Below are 22,428 nucleotides of genomic sequence, written 5' to 3' on the forward strand. Positions count from 1 at the left end.
GTCATTAGCGTATCTGGAGTCATCAGTTTCATGAATGGAGCGGAAAGTGAGTGGGTGAGAGAGAGAGAGAGAGAGAGAGAGAGAGAGAGAGAGAGAGAGAGAGAGAGAGAGAGAGAGAGAGAGCTGGCATGAGGGCTTGGGGCTCTTAAGAGAAACTTTTCTTCCTCCTCTGCAGAGCAGCAGCAGCAGCAGCAGCAGCAGCAGCAGTGGACTGAACCCACACGGCTACACCTCCACTTTAACCTGCTCATCTGAAATGAACTTGACGGACTACTGTTGGATTTGCGGGGTTTTCTCATCCAGTGAGGCCATGGCTCTCCATCCGAGTCATTCGCCGAAAGCGCGTCAGCTCCACTAAAGACCAAACTTATCAGGCTTCCCTCCAGACATTTATGAGCCGCGTCTCGGTGCTTTTTCAGTGAATTTGTGCGTAAAACGTTCAAATACCCAGGAGACTTTGCCAGCCAAGCTGTGGAACTAAATGACATTTATGTGATTGTGGTGCCCACTGGATCTGAGAGGATGGAAACGTTACTTTACGTGGTGTTTGCCTTCATATTGCCCGGGGTTAGTTGGGGTCTTGGATACTCGGAGCCCTCATCCGCCTCCGGTCTCCAGACGGGACAGCGGGTGGCGAGCAGACACAGGTAGGGGAAGAATGACAGAGCATAAATTAAATAGCTATTCATTTTTCTTAGTCTGGCTGGAATTTCCACTTAAATGGTTATTAGTGGGCATAATATCAATTGCGGTTTATAGGCCAGCCTACAGCAGCCTAATTGGCCAGTGATGCGGTTAAACTGTTGCTCTTGCCTATCCCGTCTGTCACTGCCCCAGGATAGGACCAGCAGGAGGCTTTGAAGCAGTTCACTATTATTAAAAAATATGGTAATCTCGATTAGACAATGTTTAAGAATGACTTTCATTCAAAAAGAGCGAAACAGTCAAGTCAATGACGAAAACTGTCCCATCTGGGGCAGCCTGGCATGAGGTCGTATGGGGGTCTGTGGTTCTGTGTGTGTGAGTCGTTGAGTCGTCTGTGATATGAGACTATGTAAGAAGTCTTGCTAGAAGTAAATGTGCACTGTGGTAAACTTCACATTTGCACATATGATTTAGAGAAACACTCGATAGATGAATAGTGATTATAGAAACTCTTTGCCATCCTTGCTGGGGAAAGTTGATCATCTTCTAGTCAGGTTGATGAGCTTGGCTTGGGCATTTGACAGGACCCTGGGATACGGAAACTGGTTGTGAAACTATGAGATGACTGTTGCCATAGTGTCTCATAAGGTACAGCATGCAATAGAAATAAACATTAGAGCAAGGGTTTAGAGTGAAAAGGGTTTGAGTGACTTTTTCCTAACTTTATAGCTCAGCAAAAAACAAAAAGTGATTCCCTTTCCCCCAAAACTTAGCATGGGAACCGTTTGTACTTACAGAGATTAAGATTCAGAAAACTGATACTACTAAGTGCACCAAATTAAATCTGGGAGCTAAGTCCCATCGCACACACACACACACACACACACACACACACACACACTGAGCTACAGATGAGCTACTACCATCAGGGCCCCGTTTTATGGGACAGTAAGAAAATCATGTAGATCTCAGTAACAGTTGATTAACAGTTGCTCATAAAACAGTGATGGCCTGCTGGGAGTCACTCCTCATAAAACTGTTGATATTGTCAGTGAGCCAACACATGCACGGCTTTTATTGTGGTGTCGCAGCCCCATATTGTGTTATTAGTGTGTTTGCAATTGAGCCGTTGCCTCAGGGGGCCCATGTGGGGATGACCATTTCCCCTCCTCCTCCCGTATCCTAAACAGATGTGTATTTCTGTAAGCATGTGTGTTTGTGAGTACCCTAAGGACTGAATAATGTACTAAGTGACCTATTATTTAGGTGTGTGTGTGTGTGAGCATGTGTATTTATGTGCATATCAGTGATTGAGGGAATGAATGAGACTGTGCATCATTTTTGTGCGTGTGTACTTCTGTCTGCCTATGCTCACATATGGTGTGTGTGTGTCTGCCCGCATGTGTTTGTACTTTAGCATGTGTGCATGCGTGCGTGCATGTGTGTGTGTGTGATATGCTGGGCTACAGGGAGTTGAGCTAATGCAGTATGAGCTACTATCAAGTTTCTCTCCACATCACAGCAGCAGTTTGTTACTCTGGCTGCCTGAGTGATGAGATATGGTCGGTTTACCTCTTCTGTGTGTACGAAAGCCAGTAGCCGGCAGCTACTGTGGAGAAAGGAGACAGAAAAAGTAATGGAGAAAAGGGGGAAAGGAGCAATGAGTGCACTACTAAAATATCTCCATCTTAACGAGTCATTTAGTCTCAAATTGAATCTTAAAATGTTATTAGTCTTCAAGCAAGGGAAAAAAAATCTGCTGGTGGGATGAGAGGAAGAGAGAGAGAGGGAGAGAGAGAAAGAGATTAAGAGGGATGGGGAGGCAAGTCAGATAAGAAGTGAAGGACTGACAAGAACATTACAGGGGAAACTGGTCAGGAAAGAGCGAAGAGAATGAACAACAGCAGTGCACTGCAAAAAATATCTATCTTAGCAACTCACTTATCCCCACATTCAGTCCTATAATCTTGTTTTTCCTCAAAAAAAAGTGGAGGAAAAATTAGCCTCTGAAATAAGAAACTTGTTTTCAGTGCAGTTCCACTTGTTTCAGGAATTTTTGTGGGAACCAGCATAAACATATTGAAACAAGGCAGAATAAGGCAGATCAGCCCACCAAGATCATCAAAATGACACTTGACTCAAGAAAAGTCTGGAAACAATTTGATTAGCACTGGAAACAAGTAGAAATAGTAGAAGAAGAGAATTAGAAGTAGAAATTTTTCACTTCTTTGTAAGCAAAACAAGATTTTAAGGCTGAATATGTGACAAAAGGACTTACTGAAATGGAGATTTTTTTTTTTGTAGTGTGAAGGAAACAGTGCAAGATCTTGGGAGAGAAAGCGAGCGAGCAAGCATGACAAGACAAGAGAGGATGAAAGAGCAGGAGAGGCAGAGAGGACAAGAGAAGCAAGAGAAACTGACAAGAGAGAGAGGTCCTTAAATGCCTTCACCCCTGCTGAAATCAGTAGGCTATGAAGGAGGCAGAACACACACACACACACACACAAAACACTGAAGCATCGGGGGAGAAGAATGCGCTGGCCCGTGGCGGTACGGCTCGCCCTTCGACATCTGTTTGAACTCAATTGATTTGTTTTGACAGATGTGTGAAGTATGCCATAAGTGGTAAAGGCTGCCGAATGAACTCAAGACATCCAGTGGGGTCTTAGGGGGGCTCAGGAGGACCAAGCGATGTCTGACTCATCCTCTGCCAAAATAGCAGCGCTACACGTCATCCTGCTGGCCTGGACGAGCGACAGACAAGAGGAGAGGGAAACAGGAGTGGATTTACACTGTAGGCAAGGACACTGGGAGAACTGATGCGTTTTATATGTAGAAACATCCAGCATGAGACAAGGTATCACTGGCACATGTAGAGTATGAATGATGAGAGCAGAGGATTAGCATGAGTTAGATAAATGATACCCACTCTCTCTCTCTTTGGTTTCAGGTGTCACTTAGTATTCCCAGACAATTTCCTCCCTGATTCCCCCTTACAGTACTGGGGCATTCATGCATGGACAATGAAAACACACACACACACACACACACACACACACACACACACACGTGCGCACACACACACTTACACGCTCACTCAAACAAGGATAATATACTCTCTCGAGACACTCAGACACTCAGTACTCACTCACTATATTCATTCATAAACATTCACACCAAACATAGAATAAACATAAGTTCCAGATGGCATGTTGACCCGGACTGAGATGGCAGGAGAGGAAAAAATAACATCACAGTTGATCTTGAGTTTGTTTTTTTGTGGGCTATTTTTGTGGCATTCTGCTTTGTCCAGTGGAGCGAGGCAGGAGAGGGAGATTTCATGACTTCAGTTGTTTTCAGATCTCTTCCTGAAATAGTTCATCTCACAAAGTGATGTGATTACTGTATCCCCACCAGTCCACCAATCAGTTTGAAAATAGGACAAGATGGTGCATTCAGTGTATCAACAATCTGAAAACTTGAAACAGTAACCCTATAAAGCCATTTGTATCATATATGATATGCATTTTCAATTCCATTTTTCATTTTCAGTTTAATCAATACTTGACCAAAATACTGTTGTATAGCTTTGAACACTTCCCCTGTTCACCCTGGACCATACCATTGGCACTTCAAGTACATATCATATATCAAACACCAGAAAGGTCGTGTAATAATAATAATAATAATAATTTTTTTTTGAATTTCAAAAAATTGGAATTTTCTGCCAATTCTTTGATAGTTCAGGCTTTATAGGGTTAAAGATGGTGCCATCATCAACATACAGTAAGACACACTACCAGCTAATCACACATTCAGATTTCAAGTTGGAACTTGGCCTTTTCTGTTACGATGCCCCTCTGTGTAAGAGTATCCAAGAGTGGAATTATCCTTTAAGGTTGGAGAAGAGAGCTTTTGACTGGAAGCTCGGTCCCAAGACCGCAAGGGAAATTTGGGTAGAGAAAGGGAACAATTGCTGGTTATTTAACTTCGCTTAATAACTGCCATCAAAGTGCCCCTGAGCAAGGCAATTAACCCTAATGGCTCCAGTGGAGCTGAGCTGACTTCTTTTGTGGTATCTAATGGCATCTATCTAATGACTGACATTGCTGCCAAAAGTTGCCTGTGTATCCTTCAGTGTAAAAGTGCAATCTGGTGAAAGCAGCACATCGTTAACCACTAAAATACAATAAAAATTTGAGTTAAAGGAAAATGTTATCAAGGGTCCAAAAACATTGCTAGCCTGCCATCATAGTGGCAACATAATGTATTTGAGAAACGATTTCTTTTTATTGTTTGGCTCAGATGAAGATGAAGATTTCTGTAAAATGTACGTTATTTAGGGTTGTTTTCTCATCTTTCTGGCATGGCAAGCAGAGATGTATATCTTTATTTGACATGTTAAGTGGTATCCGCCTTTTTGTATTTTAATTAGTGCAAACTGGGATGGTTCATTTAGTGACTAAAAAACCACCATGTGAAAGAATTAACAGCACTTTTTCATCATACAGCTCATTGGTTACATTAAACTAATAAACATTTGTCAGACATTCGGCAGACTGAACTTGGTTTCTTAAGTTCACTCAGTGAGATTTACTGCATTAGAGCAATTAATGCACTTTGACCCAACTATTCAGTACTATTTCTGTCAAAGCAGTGAGGAAACTTTTGTTTTTTTTTATGTTGAAATGCCTTAACATTTTTGCAGGGCTGGATTTTGAAACACGCATGCTTCCATAAATGGTTAAAATTCGAGCCAAGTGCTGAAACCCCCTGCAGCCATCTGAGCAGCGATGTGGCCCGTGCAATAATGTAACAGCAAACGGTGCTATCATGGACATTCTCTGTATATCTTAGTGACCGCCAGGCTAAACAACCAGAAAGGAGTTTACACAGTCACGCTGTCCCTTGATGTTGGACCGAGGCCAAGGGGAAAATTGTGTGTGTGTGTGTGTGTGTGTGTGTGTGTGTAAGAGAGAGAGAGAACAAAGACTGAAGGAATGCACGTGTGCACTCATAGCTGTGTTTGTTTGCCGGTGCGCAGTCTGTCAGGCGTGTGTGTGTGTGTGTGTGTGTGTGCACTGAAGTGTGTATGTCGTTCGTGTCAGACTGTTTGCCTTTCTGTACCAGCAGGACTACACCTTTACAAGGACACTGGAGGGGTGCTTGACCTCCGGGTCAAAGTTCAAATGTGGAGCCCCGTCCTTTTTCTTAGAACTCATTCAGAACCCTTCAGAAGAATCTGCCTTGAAGTGAAATGAAAGATCTTGCGACAATGGGGGCCACCAAGTGCTTTCATCGTTGAAGTCTTAACTCTAAACTCTTCTTTCTTTCTTTCTTTCTTTCTTTCTTTCTTTCTTTCTTTCTTTCTTTCTCCTTCATGGAGAATTTGCTAGAGGGGGAGTCTCTACAGCGATGCAGATTTAGGCTACCTGTTTCTTTTTTTTTTTTTTTTTGTGGGGGGTGGGGGGGATCATAGACCATGGCTTCTCGCTTGGCACTGTCTCTGTCTGCAGTTTTATAAGGAGGTGAATTTTTTATGGGGAATAAACTCAGACAGGTGCAGGCCTTGTCCCCATGCTGAGTTATAGCTCTATAAATATAAATAAGACCTGTATTAGGGACATTTCACCGTCCCCTGTCTGCACGAGCAGTAATGAACAGGCTGTCTGTGTGGACATAGTATGTGTGTGTGTGTGTGTGTGTGTGTGTGTGTATACGTGTGCTTGTTTCCCTCAGTGTTTCTACACACCCAGAACTGCATTCCTAATTGTCTGAAATGTGTGAATGTAAATGACTCACAATATGCTAATCCAGCCTCATGTGACGACCCCAGCGCTCGTGCAGGGCTGTGGGTGCGGGGGGGCAGAGATGGATGACGCTTTCAGCACACAGTTTACAATGTTAGAGTCTTGTTGAACACACATCACATTTGCAGTTAAAGTAGATAAAGCTGCAATCATTTAAATTGCAAAAAATGAGAACCATTTAGATGCAACTGACAAGCAATTTGTCAGTGAGTCAGCTGACAATGAGAGCCATGTAGACTCAATCATTAGATTATTCCACATTTTTTGTTAAGGTCTAATGACGGGCTCAGACCAAACACACTTTCCCAGAAAGCAGAAAATCAGCATGAATCGGCGTGTTTTTGCGTCTTTGCATTGACTATGCATGCACTCACACCAGGTGAAAAACTTGCTTTGCGTTTGGTGCGAAGACAAAGTGAAATGTTCTCACTTTAAATTGGCTCTTGGCAATTTTGTTTATTGCCGCTTTTATAAATTAACCAAAACTTGTTCAATACATGAACAACATTTGCAACAAAGCATTGCACTCTCATTATAAGTTTCTGTCTTGGTGCTGAATTTTCTGCTTGTATTAAAACAATGTTTTGCAATTATATAATGCTGCGATAAAGCTTCAGCAACTTAGAATTGCAGTTTGAAAACTTTATAAAACATGTTGCAGTTATAATTATGAGAAGCACGGTAAATTAGGTACCGAGCATATCATTTAAGAGACACCAGGCGCAGATACACACACAAGTCATCCATTCATATGCACAACAATCTCTCTCTCTCTCTCTCTCTCTCTCTCTCTCTCTCTCTCTCTCTCTCTCTCTCTCTCTCTCTCTCACAGTTAATCATTTTTTGTTCAGCATCTTGTGTTTCTGGGACCCAAAAGATTTATGTGTTTATGATGGCACTAGTTTCTTACTTTCTTAATTTATGTGTTTTTTTTTTAATGTCCAAGTGTGGTAAAGTGGGAAAATAAGCAGACTAGATCCATGCCTTTCATGTGGGTGCAAGTGTGTGTGTGTGTGTGTGTCTGCATGCTGTAATACCTGTGTGAGTTTGTGTGCATATCTTCCTGTCTGCTTCTCTGTGTGTTTGCAAATGTATGAATGTGTACCTTGTGAATGTGCATATGTATGTGTATGTGTGTGTGCATTTTATACTTATGGGAAAGATGCCAGCTTGGGTGGACTTTCATCCAGGCAATTTCTTTCCAGCCATTTGGATTAATGGGACTTTACAGGATTACAGTTCTGAATGTTGAGCTGTATGTTGGTCAGACAGAGAGAAAAAAAAATGAAACTGAGAAAAAAAAAAAGAAGACCTAAAGATTTGGAACTGAAATGTTGTGGCCTCAAAAAATCTCTTGAAGGTGTTACTTGTACATGACACATATACAAATTTACTTACTTACTTACATCCTTTTTTGAATACGACATGTTCCTAAACCATGACGTACACACACTCGTACACTCTGTCACACTCTACACCCACACTTAGTCATCTTACAAATAAAGGTTTCTCTCATGTGTTTCACTGGAGTGAAAAGCCCTTGATGGAAAGATGGAAAGAGAGACGGGAGGGTGGTATGTAAGTGTGGGTGTTTGGAAGCTGTACAGAGATGGAGGGAGTTGTGTGTTGGTACATGTGTGTATGTGTGTGTGCGTATACGTCCACATCTGTGTCTGCTCAGCAGAGAAAGGGAGAGATGGTTTAGTTTATTTATATGAAACAGCATCTGTTCTCTGTCATGGACGATAGGGTGTGAACGTTGCCAACTTCATGCTTTATCTGCTGCTTCTCTTTGACCCTGAGAGTCAGTTAAGTCAGGGTAATAGATGGGCCGAGCGGGCCGCACTGAATCACTGTGACACAAAACAACACCCCGGATCTACAGGGGGGAGCAGAGGCGGCACTGTTTGGATTTATCACCAACGCTTGATCTTTAGTTGTTCCCTATCCTCACAGCGCCGATCCAGCTCTCGATGGAGATGTTAGATTCAAGTTTCTCCAAAAAGTCTTGAGTCCAACAAACACACAGCGCAGCAAAACCACAGAACAAGATAGCGTACCAAGGCACCACACAGGCTAATGCAATGGCAAGAACAGGCCATGAGGAAAGCTGCGATGAACCACAAGGCTCTGGAAGTACACGAGGATACAGACAGCGCCGTTTGGATGCACTGACGCCGGCTGATTTCAGACGTAACGTGGCCAAGTTGCAGTCTGAATCATGCGAGCTTCCAATCCAAACCCTGGTGGAAATGTTAGGCACAATACAGCAAACCACAGAGGAGAAGAGCAGAGCAAAGCACAACACAGTGTAAGGCAATGTAGCGTCAGAGGAGGCAATATAAAACACTGTTGGGACACGCGAACACTGACTGACTTCAACCAAATTACATCCAATCTGATGTGGAATCCCATAACAATTTTCAAATCCACCATAAGAAACACAATATGTTGGGAACACGGAAATAAGCTGATTTCACATTCTGCAAAGTTTCTGCAGAAAATCTTTTTCTTCGGCTATCCAAGCTACAGCAAAGGCACACTGCGAGTCCATTATATCATATGAGGCGAGGAAGGTGCCTTACAGCTGTGTGGGTGCAAGGAATCTCATACTTTCGTTAATTTATTTAACACATTCATCCTTGAAGTTAAAGTTTATTGACGAGTGGCTGGTGAATTGTGACAGTTTGGCTATTATTTCAATGTAACTTCAATGAATGTTCAAGTAACTTCAATGAATGTGGGAAAAGAACAAGCTGAAGGCCGATTCCTCCTGTGGGATTGTTCCACCACCTGGTCTTTTAATTTTCAAGGGGAGCACTCATACCCTTGAGAAAGACCTTTACAGTCGAGTTTGACTGGTAATTAGTCCACGTTCCCACGTACAGTAGCAACAGGAAGGGGAGGTCAGGAGGAGGCGAGCAGAAAGATGATAAAGTCATTCTGTCAGTCAGATGAGCTCAGGAATGAAGGGGAGGATCAAGGATCAAGGTCTTGGGAAACTGGGACGGATATATAGACAGAGAGCAACACAGAGGCTAAAGACAGAGGAACAGAAACACCGAGAGAGAGCAAAAGAGAGAAGGAGATAAACAGAGATCGACAGGGCGGGAGAAGCAGATAGAGAAAGACAAAGTGAAGGATACAGCGAGAGTAAGAGAGAGTGAGAATCAAAGACATGCACACGTAGGTGACAGGAAGAAAGAGACAGTTTCACACAGACCGAGAGTGAGCGTGGCATGAGAGATTCAGAGAAAAACAAGCTAGAAAAATATCACCACTGCCAGGCGAAAACCTTATATCTCCTCTTAAGGATGAGTCAGCTGTACAAACCTTGGCCTGTAGAAATCCTGTGAAAACAAACATTTTCTGCCCACTATCTGTAATATCTGGAATAGCCTAAATGGATTAATGTCTGTGTGCATATGTGTGTGTGTGTGTGTGTGTAAATGTATATATATATTTATGTACATATGTATGTAGGGTAGAGGGTGTGTTTTAACATATATCCTCCAGCCAGTCAGATTCATGTATTTGTAATGGCCATGACATCAGTGTGGGAGAGACGGTGGAAGAGAGACAGATGGATATCAAGTCAGTGTATTTATTTTTATTATAGATAATGGTGATTATGTGCCACTGGATAATCTCAACATGAATACTGAATATATACACTGATACATGCTGCTTTTAACATGCACATTTTGTGTCTCTGTATAGTGATTGGGTGATATTTTTTCTGAAGAATAACAGCCGTGCCCAGTCTGCTGACAGAGAGAGAGAGAGAGAGAGAGAGAGAGAGAGAGAGAGAGAGAGAGAGAGAGAGAGAGAGAGAGAGACATGCAGAGCAAAAGAGAGGGCGAGTGACTGACAGACACGCAGACAGACAGAGAGAGGGAAGTCGCTGACTGACTCTGCAGCATGAAGGACCTCCTTGTGAGCTCAAACCTTTAGACTCAAACCCTCCATAGTTCTGCTCAGTTGAATCTCAGAGTGACACTAATTGGCCGTAATAACTACCAAGGAAATAGTGGCGGAGGGGGATCCTGGGTAATTTGACGATATGAAAATGATGATAGAAAGCGACTGTCTTGTCCAAGCCAAGACAAAAGGGCGCCTGTGTCGTAAATCTCCGTGGAGTGTCATCAAGGGGGAAGTCTGAGGGTCAAAGGGGGTCAGGGGGATGCGGACAAATCGAGAGGTACCCAGGATCTGTGTCTTGTCCATCTGTCCTGGTGAAATTGTAGACTTTTAGTAGGTGAAATATTGTTGACCAGTCTTCACATCTTCAAGAGGCAAGTTTAAGATTGGTGTTTTGGTTTAGGGATGATACTAGAATTACCTTAAACGTAGGACACAGGTTAGAGTCAGTTTATAAATGTGTTATAGGTTCACTGCCAGTTCTGGACACACATTCTTTGGTTTGATTCCCAGTGTTTAAGTGCACATTTTTTTCAAGAGTTTCCAGCCTGGAAGGGAAGAGAAATAAATTCCTACACATGTGAGAAGCTAAAAAAAAAAAAAAAGTAAATGTCATATCACAGATTGTGTGTATGTTTCTCATTTGGCCCAGGATGGCGACTGGCACATGTATGGAGATGAATGTTGTCGATGCAAGGTTCTCTCAGGGAGATGAATACAGAGATGTGTGTGTGGGTGTGTAGGTGTGTGGGTGTGTGGATGTGTGTGTGTGTGTGTGTGTTGGGGGGTGGGGACGGGGGTGTACAATGGGTGCCATTGTCGAAGCCGTGCATTTATCATGCATAAGTCTGGCACCAGCAGAACGTTTTTCCTGACTGTTGTACAGAAGAATAACCTGTGAAGGCTCCAAAGCTTCAGCTTATTATTTTTACATAAACTTTACTCCAGAGCCTCACAGACAACAAGCTACCAGAACATTCCTTGTGCATTTTGACAGATTACCTCAAAAAGAGAGAGATAAGTGTGTGTGTGTATGTATGTGTGTCTGGGTGTATGTTTGTGACTTTCAACTTAAGACTAAACTGCCAATAGAGCTACATCGACTCATCTGTCATTTTCTCTGTGTGTGTGTGTGTGTGTGTGTGTTTGTGTGTGTGTGTGTGTCTGTGACTTTCAACTAAACTGCCAATAGCACTACAACGACTCATTTGTCATTTTTTGGTCTGTGTACTGTGTGTGTGTGTGTGTGTGTGTGTTATTTGACAGGAACTGGTGTGCTTATGTTGTGACACGCACCATCAGCTGTGTGATGGAGGACGGAGTGGAGACGTACATCAAACCAGACTACCAACGCTGTGCCTGGGGCCAGTGTCCTAGAGTGGTGTGAGTATCTATTACTCTCTCCCATACACACACACACACACACACACACACACACAAAACTGTTAATCCCCCTGTTGTCTGACTCACTCTGACTTCCTCTGAAATCATTATCTTTTCCAACGTTTATAGAGGCACAATCCACCAAATTAAGAAATGAAAGATACCAAACTTTTTTTTTTTTTTTTTAACTAATTTACTCATTTTTACCTCATAGTTGTGACATGGCTACTCAGAGTTGTGAGGGTTTTTTTTCTAACATCTGCAATTTTAATTGTTAGGTTAACCATGAGGGGAAAAAAAACACAATTTCCAGTTATTAAGTAAAAAATAAGAAACAGCTCAGATAGAAAGTCATCACTCACAATTCTTAACGTGTGTTCAGACCAAACACGAAGCAAATTTTTAATGCAGCACCACTGCGTATAAAGTCGATGTAACAACACAAATAGACACAACATCATTTGCATATTTGCATCAGTTGAGAATTTTCAACTTCAGCAAAAACATTTGTGGCCATCTGCAAGTTTGCAATGCGAAAACATGCTTCACATTTGGTCTGAATGCTGCTTTAGGGGGTAAGTCATTGTTGTGAGAAACAGCACTCACAATTTTATTTATTTATTTATCTCTTTATGTGGTAGGAATGGGCTTCTATAGAGTCTCCCACTTTCGCACTTCTCTCTCTCTGTCTGTGGATACTCTTTTCAGTCACTTCATTCTGTGGTCCACCTTCTCTCCCTCTTTGAGCAGAGACTGAGAGCGTTGGACAGGAAGACGTTTTGGGCCTCTTTTATGGGTGCATTGTTGTGCAGGAGCGCATTAGTGCAGACACATTTACAAGTGCAGCCCAGTAAGTTAGCTGGATAATCCCTCTGTCTGCCTGCCCAGAGCACAAGCATTCATCTTAACTTTGGCATCCCCACAGACACACCTATTACTCTACTGGAGCTGCAGTTTGCCTGGGGAATTCAGACCAAACTATACCAAACCACAACAAGTTTAGATGTGATTGATTGTTTTCCCCAAAAATGGATGTATCAAACACTCCCAAAGATGTTTTTTTTTTCCCTTGTTGTGAAATCTTTACATGTTCACCCTGCTTGACCCACGTCTGGCTGCTTGATCCCCTCGCCTGCCTACAGCAGAGCAGGGGCCTTGGCCTAAACCTAGGTTATGCTAAGAATGAAGCTGACAGGGTTTCCAGGCACCGCAGTCTAGCCGTTCTGTCCTGTAAAAACAACTCCTTCATCTTTCTCTTTCTCTCTCCCTCTCTCTCTCTTTATGGCCGTCTTTATTTCTTACTCTCTGCCTTTCCCTCTCTAACTCTCCCTATGTCCAACTCCGCCTCTTTCTCCATCTCTCCAAGCTCTGTTTTCGTTTTTCCTCTGAGAGTATGTCGGCTCACTTTTTCTCACGCTCTCTCAGAGCTGGGAGCTGGACGCTAAAATCTTTTCTATGGCACAGAAAAGGGTCCACGGTACCTACAATGGTGTTTGTGGGTTGGCCAAAGGAGAGCAACCTGCTGAAGTTTCACAGTCAGAGCTTGTTAACGTGCCTGTGACGCTGCCATAAATCCTCATCGAGACTTCTGGCCTCGGCCTATTTATTGCGCTGCTGCTGTGAGAGAGTGAGTCTCTTCAGCCACAGAGCTTAATAGCACATTAAAGATTAAACACACACAGAAGACCTTGCCAAATGAAACATTCATGTTTTTGATAGAAGAGTACTCCACAAGCAGGAAAATGAGATTAAATACTGGCTGATGCTGGTTGCTTTTGGAAAATGAAACAGAAACAACATTTTTACAAGTTTACAAAGTTGCGATCTTAATCTCACTTATTAATCTTACTCATTGCTCAGTATAATGATTTGCAACTGCTTTATCTACTGACTCAATGTAAATGTGCACCATAGCATGCAGCTGCGGCATTTAATGTAGGGGTCCATAAGCTGGTCCCTGAGAAGTTGTCAAGCTGTTCTAACGTCACACTGATGTTATTCACTAGTTATGAAAAATTGCAAAGTATTCTTAGATCAGGGTGCCTCAACTGAAATGTCTTCATATTTTAGCCCCTCGCAGAATTTGTATCATTTTTTTTTCATGCAGTAAGAAAGCTTTTATAATCTAAAGAACTATCGTATTTTGACTTCTTGTCAACAGTCATGATTGTATCTGTCCGTCCGTCACAGATATCAGTTGCATACATGTGTACAAAATATGCTTTGGTAGCTTAGAGGTCAAGGTTAACTTACCCTCATTCACTCCTAATGGTCAAAAATGTGAAAAACACCTCTTGAGAATCTTGAAAGTTACGTATGTGTAATCTTGTGGTTACTTGGGTGGGATGTACGTCCCTAAAATGACTGTTTTACTCTATTATAAATGCACAACTGTTGCACTCAATGAACGGTACAACTTTCAGCCAGTCACTGTCCTGCGAATGACAACCAGTCACCACAAAGCTCAGAAGGGAGATGTTACGTAGAATTGGAAAAAGTGCGCAAATTTTAATGGATTTACAATAATAACATGCATAGCTGCCAAGTATTCAGAAGACAGAATTACCTCTGCATAGCAACTTTCAAGATTCATGGAGCAGTTTTTCACTTTTTCAAATACAAGAACTCACCTCTTATTTTCCTTGCAGTTTAAGAGAAGTGGAGGAATTTGAAGGGAGGGTTCAGTGTTCAGTTTTATTTGACCCAAAAGTGGGCAGCGTTTTCAGCGAGGTACACAAAAAGATGAAAGATGATTACAAAAATGAAACATGTTAAACTGCCTCAGACACTATATGTGTGATAGAGCAGTTTATAGGTTAGCAAAAAGCAATTACAGTAAAGGACAATTACAGCTGTGTTGAGTTCCACTATATTTCCCTTTAATTAAAATTTATAGCCACAGCATCAGTGAACAGTAATGGCTATAAACATTCCTAACCACCTCTGACTCATGTCTGACTTCAGTCGTACACTAATAGAGGCCGTTAAAGGGGCTGCTAAACATACACATGCATGCGTGTGCACAGTATGTATGGATGGATGGATGAATCATTCAGCTGGCCACTCTCTCCGTTGCATTCCCAGCTACCGGACATACAGAAGGCCAAGCTATAAGGTAGCCTACAAGATGGTGACAGAGATGGAGTGGAGGTGTTGCCATGGTTACTCAGGTGAAGACTGCCACGATGGGCCAAGGGGAGGCACTGACACTCAGGTCAACACAGGAAGACCCCGCATCACGCAGACGGGCCACAACACGGGCGGTGGACAGAGGGGTGGAGACAGCAATGGTATGAGGGCCGGGTGAAATGCTATATATTCACATATGAGTTGACATCATTTAGAAGTACTTAACTTTCCATATTTGTATTGACAAAGCTGACTATGTTTTCCTCCCTGTGTTTGCAGGTGACAGTGAGAAGATAAGACAACTGGAGGAGAAGATCCAGAGTCTCACCAAAGACCTTCACACCATGCAGTCCACCATGCACGGCATGAACCAGAGACTGTATATCCACTTTTTCTACATTATCTACCTCTTATTTATCTAAATGTTCCTACTTGAGTGCTATAATCACTCAGGAAACCCAAATATGCTGGCAGGGTTAAAACTCACATATCACCCGGGATACTGAAGGATGTATATACTGCTTACTGTTGGTTTTTGCAGACTGACAGAGGTAAATTGCTGAACAGAGAATATTCTGTTTATCATGTATACTGGGAGGTTTGTAATCAGGATAGGAAGATGTATATAAATAGATCATCTGGAATAAAAACCTAACTAAGATGTTGAGCTATACCTTTGAGAGCTGCATAAACACACTCACAAAGAAGAGTTCAGCTAAACTTTTTCAAATTACGTAGTGTCACAGTTATTTGTCTGCTCTCTACCCACTTGATACACACACCCAACCATGTTTGCAACAGTTAAAACAATCCTGCTTCCTCCTTCTCCTCCTCATCTGTGTAGGCCAGGTCTGAATGGAGCCAGTATCCCTTCAGATGCAGCTCAGCCACATATGAAGGAAACCATCAACAACATCCAGACCAGGCTGGACCAGCTTTACAACAGGACACAGGTTAACGATTTCGCCCTATCTGTCTAGATATGTGACATGTATGATGTTAATGCACAAATGAAACTTATTCTTTCATTCATTCATTGATTCAGGTCCATGACCAGACCCTGCTCCACATCAACAACCACCTGGTGAATGGTAATGGAGGAGGCAATGAACTGGATGGAGTAGTCAGAGGAGGAGGTCTTGGGGGGAATCAGCTGAACACACTGAAGGAGGAGATACTGACGGAGCTGGAGCGACGCGTGTCCTTGTCCTGCTCTTCCTGCCAGGTCAGCCTCGGCATCTGAATTACTCTTTTCAGCAGTGTTTTTGCTTCATTATACAGTAGACTGTGCAGCTTGACAGGAAGACTAGTGAGGAGTGAGCTGGAGTCGGACCTTGGTCAGGCAAAAAAAAGCATTTAATTTGGAATACTCTTTGTTGCATGTCACCCTGGGTCCCACATATGAGCCACTGTTGGTGATTTGTGGGAACCTTTGGTCAGCGGATTCCCACCAATGTGTTGTGGGAAAGAAGAACAGTGTTTTTTTGATCAGTGGAAAACAACAACCATGCTGAAACAATAGCAATTATAGCAACTGTTGTACACAGCCAAGAGCAGAAGAAAACAACAACCCCACATAAATCACTATCAGGAAAAAAAAATGAGGCATTCAAAATTGTGAGGACAATAACAATGAGGGGGGTCATCTCATGACAGTTCTTGGTAGCACAAATTATCCAGTGAAAATTTATTATTCATAGTTAAGTAAAAGCACCCTTGAAATGACCAAAATACACATAAAACTTAGATCAGAGGGGGCAAAAAATGCAGAGACCTGCCATGTGGGAAGCTTAAGAGTTGGGACAGCAAGTTGAAATTCTTCTTCTGCATGGACTTAACCACTGATCCCTGTTCCCTCCAGGCAGGTGTGGAGGACCTGAGGAGGCAGCAGCAACAGGACAGGGAGAGGATCAGAGCCCTGGAGAAGGTGATCAGCTCCATGGACCAGCATGTGAGGCAGAGCCTGGAGATCACCCGCAGGGAGACAGAGCGCGCCCAAGACTGCTGCAACACAGTCACGGAGCTGGAGAAGCGGCTGGCTGCCTTGGAGGTCCGTGTCACCTCCACGGCTAACGGTTATGACATCATCAAAGGGCGCCTGGATAAGGAACTGGCTGGGACAGGTGGTGGAGGAGTTGGAGGTGGAAAGGGAAGAGTGACAGAGGACAGGTTAAATAACAGACTGAGGGAAGTGGAGAAGAGGCTGAATAACACGGTGAGGAAGGCGGAACAGAGGTGTACCAACACTGGGAACAACATGAAGGACAATCTCCAGAGGGAGGTCACTCAGATACGCAACATGGTCCTCAGTCGTCTGGATGACCACGGCAACAAGATTGGCAAGATAGAGCTGGATGTGGCTGTTCTTGGTGACACAGTCACTGACCATAGCAGGCGTTTAGGCCAGCTGGAAGATATAACAACCCTCATTGACAAGAAGCTAACGTCAACCACAAACATGTGCACTGAGGCCTGTGGGCCCAATGGAAGCGGTCGTAAGACTGAAGACACAGTCAAGACCTTAGAATGGAGAGTTGTGGCCAACGAAGAGGAGATTCAGAAGTTTGACACAAGGTTAAAGGACCTGTCTGTGTCAGGAGACTCACTGATGGACAGAGTGATTAACTTAGCAGAGGATATAAAAAAGATAAAGGCTGTCACTGGGGAGGACGGCGAGCGCTTCAACCGGATCGTTACAGAGGTTGAAACCTTGGGTCGCGACGTTGAAGATTGCTCTGTTTGCAGCACTGTTGAAGAGGATTTACGCTCACTTACCAACTCCACCAACAGGGCCCTGAACAGATGCCAGACGGAGCTGACAGATTTGCGGAGAAGAATCGACTCAGATGAGTCCGCCTGCTCTCAGGTATGCTCCAACCTTCAGGAGGAGGTAGGAAGACTCAGAGAAGATGTAGAGGAATGTACTGGACAGTGTAAAAACAACATAAACGATCTTAAGGAGACCCTGGAAGGTCATAACACCCACAGTGGAAAACTAGGGGGGGATCTGAAATCCCTCCAAGGCGAGCTGGCTGGGGTCATGGTCACATTCAGCTCCATTAATGACACTCTGAAGGGCCTGGGAAGGACTGTACAGACACATGGGGACACTCTGGCTGATCTGACCAACACCAACGATGACATCATGTCTGAGGTAAGATGAAATGATGATGAAGCAGCTGTCACTATTATTACTAATAATAGCATTAATAGAAATGCTTTATGTAGCACTTTTTAAAACCTTACATTGTGCTTCATAATTAATAACAGACAAAATCATACATTTTGTCGTGAAGATGATGATTTTGATGGTTTTAAAACAGTAAATGGTAAAGCGGGTTTAAAACAACACATTGTTCTTCCAACAAGTCATTTATCTTGGAACGCTTGCAGTGCTTTCATGTAATATTATAGCTATGAAAATATTTGAACATATTACATACATGTCACTCTGCTTGACGTGAGCTCGATAATGTGCTTACACAGTTTCATGTCTATAAGAAATCATCAGATAACAAACAATGGTACAGATGGAAAATATAGATATGTATAGCATAAAAAACCTTTAAGCACCTTAAATCCATATTCTCTCAAAGGTGGACAAGGTACAGAGGGAGCTGACGGACCACATTGATGACTCTAAGCTTAAGTTTGGCAGCCTGGGCAAAGAGATAGAAATCATCACTCGCAACTATGTAACAGAGGTGGGCGAGTGCCGGCGATCCAGCGACGGCCTGGAACGGAGACTCTCCAAGATGGAGGAGGTGTGCGGACGCATGGACTCCTTTTCCGACAGCCTGCAGAGGATCAAGGAGGGCCTGAACCGCCATGTGTCTGGGCTGTGGAATTGCGTTAATGGACTCAATGTCACAGTAGCGTCTCAAGGTGATGTTATCGACAATATCCAGAACGTCCAGCTGGAGAATGTCCACTCGAAAATACACAGGCTGAACTCTTCCGTTCTTGACTTGGTCAAAGAGTTCCACAGTTTCACAGAGCAGGACTTCATGGGTGAGTCATAGCGGACAAAGGGCATGGGATCTGACTTCAGGACAAGAGATATCAGTTGCAGTTGAAGGGAGGCAAGGTCGGGGCTGGGAAAAAATAGACCAAAGAAAGAATCTAGCCCGTGGTGATAAACATTATCTTGAGTAGCATCACTTAAGAGTCTCTTAAGTCCACCGTCTGTCTGAGTCAGGAGTCTTTTTTAGTAAGCTTGAGGGTAAAGGGCAGATTTTCAGGAACATCAGCTTAAATATTTTTAGGGTCTCTTCATTGTGTATGTTATTTGTCTGCTGTAGTAACTATCCTTCTTTTAGACTCTTGATGGTAAAGAGAACTCATTGTAGATGTTTCCCAGCTGCGTGTCTCACCAAACATTTTTATTCTAGGCCCACCTGGTTTACCAGGCCCACGTGGAGAGAGAGGCGTGACTGGTCTCCAGGGACCAAAGGGGCCCCAAGGGAACCAAGGACCCCCAGGCAGAGAGGGAAGGCAAGGACCAGTGGGACCCCCTGGTAAAGACCAACATACTTTCATTTGGGCTCACACTTTATTAGACATTGTTTTACTTAATTACAATCTCATTTACAACTTTTATCTTTGATCTTTAAAAAATGGTTCACATGTAGCTACAGTATAACATGAATAATAAATAAACAGCAAAAGTAACTTTTTTGGGATAAAAAAGTCAATGTTCTTGTCTTTCATCTTACATTTCAGGTCTCAGAGGCGAACAGGGTATGTGTTGTTATTACTAAACCGAAGATGAAAGCAGTGATTACTGTTTGATCTCTGCTGCCTTCATTTCAAAGTAACTCCTTGTCTCCCTTCCTCCCCCGTGATTAGGTCCTGCAGGGTCAGACGCCAACGTGCCACGTCTTGCTTTCTCTGCTGCCCTCACTCGTCCAATGCGAAGTGCAGGAACCATAGTCTTCAATGAAGTGTTTGTCAATGAAGATAATGTCTACAGCCCACATACAGGTGAGTTTTAGTCCAGATGACATCTATAAATGGTTTCAGTTAACAAAGAGTCTTAACACCAAAATGCTTTTTGAATCCCTGCATATGTTTTTTCATATATACAACTAATTGAGTTCAGCAGACTAGTGAGACCTCAGCCCTCTATTTCACTGGACACTGACATTTAAACCCTAAGTGCTCCAGTAATCCAAAAATGTTTTGAAGTATTATTTAGATTTGGAGGGTCACAAGTCATTTGTGTTTGGAAAAACTGAATAATGAGCCTCTATAAAATATTTTTAATAGGAGGCATGCTACATATCACTGCAGACAGATGAAAAATTCTGTATCTCGACAAAGTCAGTTTTACCGCAACCGAAAGAAGCTTCCATTATTTATTAGTTTTCAGGGACATGACTATGAAATTATCCAGTGATGTCTGAATGGGCTTCAGTGGTGCAGGGGTCACTAAACTGATAAGGAAGTTTTTTCCCACTGAGATTTGGAGGCGTTTTTGCTACAACAGCAAATATATTAACATCAACTTGTCCTCTTGACCTGTTTCTCTGCCTAAGGATATTTCACAGCACCGGTGAGTGGGAACTACTACTTCAGCGCCATTCTGACTGGCCACAAGAACGTGAAGATCGAGGCGGTGTTGTCCAAGTCCAACACCGGCGTGGCTCGGGGAGACTCAGCTGGGTATCAGCCTGAAGGCCTGGAAAAGCCCATGGCAGAGGCAAAACAAATTCCTGGAGCGCTAGCGGTCTTCAACATCATCCTCCCCATGGAAGTAGGGGACACAGTCTGCATTGACCTTGTCACTGGCAAGCTGGCCCACTCCTCTGAACCCTTGACCATCTTCAGTGGGATGCTGCTATATGAGACCATCTAATTGGATGTAGTCTCAAAATGATTGGGCCAATTGGGCGAGACTTTCAGCACGAGAGCATTGATTAGGTTTGCCAGTCTTTAAGAGACAGAGCCATTGACCAGCTGGACAGACAGAAACAACTTAAGTTTTCTCTGAGAGAAGATTTAAAATTGGGAATTGAAGATTGGATTAATTCAGCAAGAAGCAAGAGACTTACATGGTACTTTTAGTGCTAAGAAGGAAGGAAAAAGATTTCTATTTTCAGCCACCATGATTTGTATTGTGTCTCACAGCTTTAAGAAAATGATTGGTTGGTGCAAGAAGCCATCGTTTTTTTGTTTTGTTTGTTTTGTTAATGCCACTGCAGGGTTATCTCATAATTCACCAGTTTTATGCTGCACTATAAACTTGAATGTTTCAGTAATTATTGTAAGGTAACCTCGAGGGCTCACTTATATTCTTCAAAGCATCAAAGGAAATTTGGAAAGATTATAAAAGATTAAAGTTTTTTTTTTTTTTAGTTTCTTTTATAATACACCCACAATATATGGACTATTCAGAGGTCATTGCACACAGTGTACATTTCTAATGGAAGTTTCCGTTTGTGTTACTCACAGTTTCATTTTGAAAACACATTTTGTCGACCACAAGCAAATTGCCAGAAACGTAAGGCTGACTGAGGCCAATTTTCTTTCACCAATGAGAAAAAAACAAAAAAACAAAAATGCATCAGGGGCGGGGGAGGAGAGCACAGTCCAAACCACTATTCTCCAAGAGAAAATTCAAAACCGAAGTCAATGGCAGTCAATAACAAACCACAGGATTTTGTAAATCATACAACAATAAAAAAAAGACCATTGTAGGACATTCCATCAGATATGCTCAGGAACATGAGAGATGGAGGAGGAGAAAGACAAGGAACAGGGATTTTGGGGGGAATTCTAACAAGGGTCATCTAAATTTGGTGCAGGATCAAGCATTTAAGGTGATTTAGCAGTTAATATCTGTTCCTCACACAGTGGAATGTATACTGCGAGCTACAGATAACAAGTAATGAAGCAACCCATACCCTGTTCCTTACACACACATGCAAGCACACACACACACCCAACAAACACACACACATTTTTCCGTCCTTGGAGGTCTAATTAAAATGCCTCAAAAAGAAACTTCGCAAAATACACAGTTTGTAGATATAACTATAAATTGATTTGAAACGGAATGCTGCAAATTTTATGCTGTGTACTTCTGTACAAAGTTGATACAGCAGATTGGACCATATATTGCATTATATTCACATTATGTTGGAAGTAATACATGATTAATATCAACGTATCGGGGTTTGCTCACCCTACATATTTTACTGTAACACAAAGTCACATTCATTTTCTTATTCACTAGGTTATTGTCTTTCAGCCTTGAACCAGCTCAGTGTGGGAATTCGCTGCTTTTCTCAAAAGAATGTAAATATTTTTCAGCAGTTTTGCCCTAATATGATTTTATTAACTTACCACTTCACATTTCAGGTACTGTATGTGTTTTTGTATGTTTTGCCATGTGTGCCTCAAATACAAATACCCAGTTTTACACAGATGGTGTCAGCAGTCTCAGTTTTATATACACATGAACATTTGTCACTTTTTACACCTATTTAACTGCAACTTCTCTCTCCATCTCTCAGTGCTGACTTCAGTAATCTCAGCC

The 22,428-nt window shown here is 42.6% G+C and overlaps 1 protein-coding gene across 1 annotated transcript; it reads left to right on the forward strand.

The window, feature by feature from the left end:
• Nucleotides 1-214: 214 nt before the first annotated feature.
• Nucleotides 215-21,427, forward strand: emilin1a (elastin microfibril interfacer 1a). The gene is made up of 12 exons (XM_030047009.1): nucleotides 215-647; nucleotides 11,643-11,759; nucleotides 14,844-15,049; nucleotides 15,168-15,267; nucleotides 15,733-15,841; nucleotides 15,934-16,113; nucleotides 16,750-18,042; nucleotides 18,485-18,899; nucleotides 19,280-19,405; nucleotides 19,611-19,628; nucleotides 19,737-19,871; nucleotides 20,426-21,427. Exons 1-12 carry the CDS (start codon nucleotides 523-525, stop codon nucleotides 20,743-20,745), a joined length of 3,144 nt encoding a protein of 1,047 aa, XP_029902869.1. The 5' UTR covers nucleotides 215-522; the 3' UTR covers nucleotides 20,746-21,427.
• Nucleotides 21,428-22,428: the final 1,001 nt, after the last annotated feature.

The sequence above is a fragment of the Myripristis murdjan genome, chromosome 24 (genome assembly GCF_902150065.1).
Source record: "Myripristis murdjan chromosome 24, fMyrMur1.1, whole genome shotgun sequence".
NCBI classification, from domain to species: domain Eukaryota; kingdom Metazoa; phylum Chordata; class Actinopteri; order Holocentriformes; family Holocentridae; genus Myripristis; species Myripristis murdjan.